We start from the raw sequence: 7,287 nt of genomic DNA on the forward strand, positions 1-7,287 counted from the left end.
GAATAGTAGAAGTATTAGTTACGGCAGTAGTTTCTGCTTTAACATTTTGATCCTACTCTTCACTTTTTGCTAAATGTTAGCATTGCTGAAACAGTTACAGATGCTCCTGTGTAACTTTATCATAATCAGTGAACCATTCAATAAATATGAACACAACTTTACACAGATTTAAAAAAAGAGTTAAACCCAGTAATTTGAAATTAATCTTTCAAATTATATTTTATCTTCTGAAAATTCTCCGAAGATTTTGTTACAACCACTAAAAGAGGACAAATATAATGTTAATTCACTGTATGTTATTTTCGTTACACTTCTTAATGTCTGTATAAAACAGGTCATATGCTTGTTTTCATTGGCTATGCATCAGTGAATTTTTCAAAAATGCATTTTCTGACACCAGTGTTATGGCACATCTCGTCGTGTGTGTTTTATTTTCTTTGTTCCTTTTTTAATTGAATCCGTCCAATACTTAAGGGCTGTACGTTTGTTAATCCTCGTGTTGATGCTCGTGTTTGGCCTTAAAGCAACAAGTGAGGACAGCGAGGGCACTCATTCGTAAAAACAAACATCATGTGACAATGGCTGTTTGGGTTTTAGAAGGGTGGTTGTATGAAGTACTGACATGTAACTATGAATTGCTAGGAGTTGAAGCATTTACAGAAAAAAGTAGAAAAAAATTGAAATTTTTCAAGAAAAAGGAATCATTTTATAAGAAAAAGGTCAAAAATGTATGAGAAAAAAATATGTAAATGAAGAAGGATAAAGTCATTATATCAATGTCACAGTGAAGGCAGATGTCATTGTGGTCAGTACTAATGTCAGTACTTCATTTAACCACCTGGAAAACCTTAAACAATCTCTTTAACAGCTCCATATCTCACACTTTTGATCTGTGTGCCATATGTGTTTTAGCTGCAGGTAAGTTATTTTTTGAAATTTTGCTTCACTTCATGTTTTTTTCTTTTTTTCTTTGACTTTTATGAAAGTGTGTGTTGTTCATCTCACGGTAACTGTTTTTGATTTAATTTATAAGTTGTTTTTCACATAGTGAGACGGCCATTAAAACTCAGAAACATCATGTTTATGTTACTGGTGGATGAATTCACTCTAAATTCATTCAAAAACAAGGACAAAGGGATGAATGCGGATGTTTAGAGCACTTTAATCCTTTTCCCTGTTTTTATTTTTTTTTAAGCGCAAGGGAACGTGAATCTGATCCCAAAAAACATGTTTTTTCTACATCTGTTTTTTCTTGATGTATTTACTCATTGCTCAGTTGCCTCCAATGTCGCCACCCTCATTTGTAGTGGTGTAAGTGCAGCAACAGCTGTATTTGATTCACTTCCTGTTTCCTGTAACAAGCTGTGAGTGTGAATGTTTTTTTTCTTTACCTGAGAAATAAAATCAAATCTTTAAAATCAGATTTTCACTTGGGTTCATTATTTTTTTTTAATATAAAGAACATTTTTAAAGTCCACCAGGGCTCAGGTGTTGCTAAGATTTTCATGGCCGTCTCAACTTCAGCACTCTTGTCACTTTATCATTCTGCCAAAAAAAACAGTGGAAATTATAATATTAATACTGTCACTGTGAAATAGTAGAGTATTTACAAAAATATAGGTTTTTCCTCAAGAATGAATGACAGAGTATATAATGATTTTTTTTATATTTAAAATACATTAATTCTCCTTTTATTTATTTGAATTGTTTAAATTATGGGAAGTAATAAAAGTGTGTTTAATTTCACTAATAATTGTTCAAAATAGTTTAAATTCTAAAGAACAGAAGTAAAATCCACATCAATGATCTTGATCCATCGTAGATTCAAATTTTTCTTACTTTTCTTTCTTACATAGAGGTAAGATTTTACTTTTGTTTTAATGTAGCTTCCTGGTTTAATGATGGTCACCTGACATGTGTAGAAGCTAGTACACAGGCAGGAAATATTAAACACAATATAAGTAAAACATATAGTTTAATGTTAAAATAATTAATCTTAAAATAATTATTAACATGAATATTTTGACTATTGTGTAATTGTAACATAAAAGTAGTAACAGTTCACATCCATCATGTTGGTGATGTTGCTGTTGGTGATGTTGCTGCTCCAACAAATCTGTGGTTGCGATGAGCAATAACAGTTCTGTAGATTGAACACTTAATTTGGTGTCAAATGAAAAATGTTAATTTTTTATTGTGGACATGAAGCCTTTTTGGCCTGCTTGTCTTCATTTCCTGCCAGTTTGGAATGGTCTTGGCTTGATGCAGACGTTTTTATTTCAGTGTCTCAGCAGGAGGTGTTCTCCTCATCTTTCTCCTCCTCCTCCTCTTCTATTTCTTTTCTGATGTTACGATCGACTCTGATCAGAAACAATAAATTGGCTCATCATGTTTAATGTGCTTTATTCTTTAGCAGAGTTTGGAGGAAGTCCACTTCACTAATGAGCCTAAATCCTGAATCTCTGAAATATTTTTCATCTGACGCCAAATTGGTAGAAGAATTTTTAGACACCAAAGAAATGGGACATTTAGGACAAACTTATACAAATAGTTTGCAGTAGAGAATCTGAGATTAGAGACTAACCTTTGGGTTGATCTGGTGTTTTTGTTTGACCCTGACGTTTCTTAGACCTGAGATCATCCATGTCAGATGAACTCAGGTCAATAGAACTGGACTGAACTGCTCCTGGCTGTTTACAGAGTCATTCAGATTTCATGTCGTGATAGACAAAAGGTTCAAAAAGACGAGAACATACAAAGAACAGAAACAGAGTTGCAAAAGAAAGTGTGAAAATTTTTTTAATGACATAAGAAATCCCCCTTTTTTTCAGCTTCCAGTCTGAAGATGACTGAACAAATCAGTGATGACGTTTTTCCTGTTCCTGTACCTGTGGCTTCCATTGTACCTACTGCCACAGATGATCCTCCTTCCCCTGCTGCCAAGGAGCACAAACCGAGCAGGAAGAGCAGCGATCGACCTGGAGAAGAGTCTGACAGCGACTTTGAATCAGATCCAGCTTCACCTAAAAGCAGTGAGGAAGAAGAGGCTGAGGAGGAAGAAGGAGAGGAGGGGGAGGGGCTGAACAGTGAGCATGGAGAAGATAATGAACCAGAAAATCTGGGCCAAAGACCTTTACTCATGGACTCTGAGGAGGAGGGCGATGAGGAGCACAGCTCCGACTCAGACTGTGATCCCAGCAAAACCAAGAGCAGCTCAAAGAAACCTGGGAAATCTGCTGCTACTGCCACCACCAGAAGGATGAGCCCTCAAGTCCATTCCTCGACCTCTCTGATCACACCACCTGAGTCGCCTGCCGCAGCTCAAGCTACAGCAAGAGACGTGGATGTTTTTGGAGCCATGCCATTCGTCAGTGGTGTGTCTTCTGCAGAGCCTTCAGAAGCCGCTGACATCTTCGCCAAAGCGCCATTCAGACAAGTTAGCCACGAGAAACACATTGGTGTAAAGGCTGATGAGTTTGATGTTTTTACCAAAGCACCATTCAGTCGAAACCTGTCAAAGCCTGGATGCAGTAGCAGTGACATACCTGTGGGGCAAACACCGCCCCTCTCCCCTGAGAGCATTGACATCTTTGGCTTCTCTCCCTTTCAACCCAGCTCAACGGCGCCCCCTCCAGTCACTTCCAGGAGTGCAGATGATATCTTCCACCCAAGCTTTGAGGAATCTTGGAGTCCTCAGCAACAGCGGCTAAAACAGCGCAGCCTCCAGAAGCTCTCATCTCGTCAGAGAAAGACCAAAACTGAGGCTGCTGCTGGCAAACGGCACCATGGTACACCCACAGGGGGGCGCAAGAGCAACAAACCCACATACCGAACGCCAGAGCGAGTCCGCCGCCACAAGAAGGTGGGACGCAGGGACTCACAGAGCAGCAATGAATTCCTAAGCACCTCTGATTCTAAGGAGAACATCAGCTTGGACTTCACCATGACAGACAGTAAAGACAAGGCGGGCTCTCTGCCAGCTGACGACACCCTATTGGACCCGTTTGGAGCCAAACCGTTCCACCCTCAGGATGGCTGTCGGCATCAGGGAAATGGTGATGGGAAGAACGACATGAGTGCAGCCAACAGCAAGACGTGGACGGGGCCTTTAAGTGAGTGCAGGATCATGGACGACTTTGGTGCAGTGCCTTTTACAGAACTGGTTGTCCACGGCGGACCACAACAGCATCAGCAGGGGATGACCTCACAGCCGCTAGAGCTGGACCCATTTGGAGCGGCGCCGTTTCCCTCGAAACAGTGAGGATCTTCCCAAATCCTTTTCCCAATGAAATGTTCATGTTTTCACACAACCACGGTTTAGTGAGGTTATGAAGCATACTGTATGTAACATTTTCTTACAGCTCTAACTTTGAATGAGAAAAAAACCCAGTGGACTGAGCGCCAAACGTCTGCTGAAGCCTTTCGTGCTGCAACGAACCATAAGAAAACAGGAAAATCATACTGTGATTAAACGCTTCGATGAGAGGTCTACGTGTTCTAATGTGAGGTTGTACTGTATGTGGTACTGAACCACAGCACCTCCTGCTGCTGAAACTGGCCACCTTAAAGAATAAAATTCCACAGGGAAAAGAATTTGTAGCCATTTACAGTGGACTTTTTGGTCAACACTTCACACTCCCCTGACCAAAGACCTGAAAGACAATGAGTGATTTGAGCTGATAGCTGATGCAGGAGCTGCTGGTCTGCTGCTGCCTCCTGTGGTCAGTTTGTGTCACAGAATAAATGCCAATGAAAGATTTCATTACGTCTTTCATTACTTGATATTCATTTTCAGATGACATAGCAGCAGTTGATCTACAGCTCAAGCCACTCATTGTCTCTTGGGACTCTGGTGTAGTAGAACATGTGAATCAAATGTTCCTCAGCTCTGATACTGCGTGTACTTCTACTTACATTTCCAGATACCTGATTATTTTCTCCAAACATTTTTTTAAATATATATATGGAGCTGTTTTTGCCTTTTCATGATTGTTTTGTTGTCAGCACCCTGAAGCCTTAGCTGAGCTTAATGTTGAAGCTTTGCCGTCACTTTAGTGTCACAGGAATCCCATTAGAAATGACTGTACCCACTCTGCATTTTATGTGGTTTGAATTCCTGTCTATGCATCACCGTCACAGCAACTACGTCTGTGTGTTCTTACCTGGACGACTGAGAAGGGAACCAATCTTTTATCCTACTTCCTTGAGTAAATTTTAGGCAATGATCTGTTTACTTTTTTAAAAAAAAAAAACTGATTGTTTTATGTGCTATTAAACCTGTCATGATGTTTTGACTCATTCAGTTAGAAATTAAAAAATAAAAATCACATTTGATTCACATCTTGAAACGTGTGGTTTTCTTTTTGTACAAATAAATAAATGTTATTTTATATAACTTAAGTAATATTATTAATTTACACATTTTAAACTGAAATGTAGTTTGGTTTCCCTAAGTTTTATTACATGTCGTCTTTTTGGTTAATTTATGTTTTATTATTAGTTATTTTTGGATGACAAACTCTTTCAACTAATTTATTTTGCTTATATGTTGCAATATAGAAAGGTGTCAGAAAAGAAATTAGTTGAAGTCAGGTATAAAGATTTATATGTAGTATAAGTAAGGTGTATGGGCCCATCGGACAAAAACAGGCTACTTGGGGGTTAAATCCGACCTGACTGATGAATTTTAAAAGTTAAAAAAAAGTTTTTATTAACATGCTATTTCTAAATTACCAATTTACCGATGACATACCAGTCGAAGTATGGAAGTGTTTAGGAGAAGTGGTGGTAGATTTCCTGACTAGGTTGTTTAACAGAATTTTAGAGACTGACAAGATGCCTGATTAAAGTTTTTTATAGAGAAAAATATTTGGCTGTTTTTGGAAAAATCCTAACTCGTGTGTCATGTTTTTCGGCAGGTGAAAAATTTTGATGAAAATTTTTAGAAAAGAAAATCTTGTTTAACTGTTCTGCATGTTTCTCATCAAATTAAAGGATTTTTCCAAATTCTTAGAATTTTTCAGCAAAAGTTTGCATGTTATTTCTGTTCAAATGGAGATCAATTATGATGGAATAGTTTAGATTTTTTTAATACCAAAATTCAATCTTTTTTGCATGTTTCTCATCAAATAAGAGCATTTTGAGAACTTTTTTCAAAATGTTATTTTTTGGAATATTTCAGCAAAATCTTAATTTTGCATGTACCCTGTACATACTGTATATTGTACAGTATGTCCACCAGTTTTCTGAAGTTGTAAAAATTTGATTCATTTAATTTACACCACAGCGAGTTAAAAGCACTTCATATTGTTAAAATGTTTACTTTTGTGAAGAAGAAACAGTTATACCAGTTGTGGTCTGTTGAGGTGCAATAGAATTAAACCTCTGTTCAGGTACCTGTTTTTGCTTTTCACTTACTTAAAACTTTCACAACTTAAAAGAAAGAAATAACGCAATAGCTACTTTCCCTAGTAACTAGTTACTTTTATAGTGGAGTAACTCAATTACTAACTCCATTACTTTTTGGGAGAAGTAACTAGTAACTAGTAACTATAACAAATTACTTTTCCAAAGTAACAAGCCCAACACTGATAAACATACGTGCCAAAATCTTTTAAAAATGAAATATGTTCAGACAAATATAGAGCACTGGGGCATACACTTTAGCTCCGGCAGGTGGCAGCATGTGCCGTAACTTCGTTTGGCACTTCCAAGAGTATTGCTGGATATACGATATTTAAAACCATGTACACAGAAAAAGAGGGGGATAAGCCCGCATTGAGAGTAAAACTGACAAATTACAAGAATGTAATAAAGAGAGTGGAAGCAGTTACAATGCAGAGATGAACAGCCAGCATTAAACAGTTTTAATTAAATGCAGGTCTCATGCTTGTTTTTTCTTTTAGTTAATGTAGTTGCGTGAGCAACAATAACTTTATATCAATGTTTCACAATTTTGATACATACAAAGAATCAAAGAATGCTGCCAAGTGTTTTTGTCCCACAGAGGGAAATTCTGCAGTGCAATTACCAAGACCACAATGCTTGTCAAGTCGTACATTTGTCTGAACTTCCTGTGGCAGCATGAAATAAGTGGACATTTGAATGTTGTGTAGGTTGTTTTCACCAAGGTTCTCATGCCTTAGTATCCTTGCAGTGCTTTAAAAAGGATCCTGACTCAACCTACTCACATTGCTGTCATTAGTGGTTGCAAAAGCCCACTTTCTCCACCATTAGGACGTGTTTGGTTTTATGAACTTTTACACAAAAGCAACTTGATAATCTTTA

General features: G+C 37.6%; 1 protein-coding gene across 2 annotated transcripts in view; it reads left to right on the forward strand.

Annotated features, from left to right (window-relative positions):
* bmp2k (BMP2 inducible kinase) overlaps positions 1-5,276 on the forward strand; it is a 30,194-nt gene extending 24,918 nt beyond the window's left edge. For both annotated transcript variants that reach the window (XM_008335638.3, XM_008335637.3), the window contains exon 17: positions 2,832-5,276. In XM_008335638.3, coding sequence (XP_008333860.1) covers positions 2,832-4,261 — 1,430 coding nt within the window. In that variant the 3' untranslated portion in view covers positions 4,262-5,276. The remainder of the gene's footprint in view (positions 1-2,831) is intronic.
* Positions 5,277-7,287: the final 2,011 nt, after the last annotated feature.

The sequence above is a fragment of the Cynoglossus semilaevis genome, chromosome Z (genome assembly GCF_000523025.1).
Source record: "Cynoglossus semilaevis isolate Cse_v1.0 chromosome Z, Cse_v1.0, whole genome shotgun sequence".
NCBI lineage: Eukaryota > Metazoa > Chordata > Actinopteri > Pleuronectiformes > Cynoglossidae > Cynoglossus > Cynoglossus semilaevis.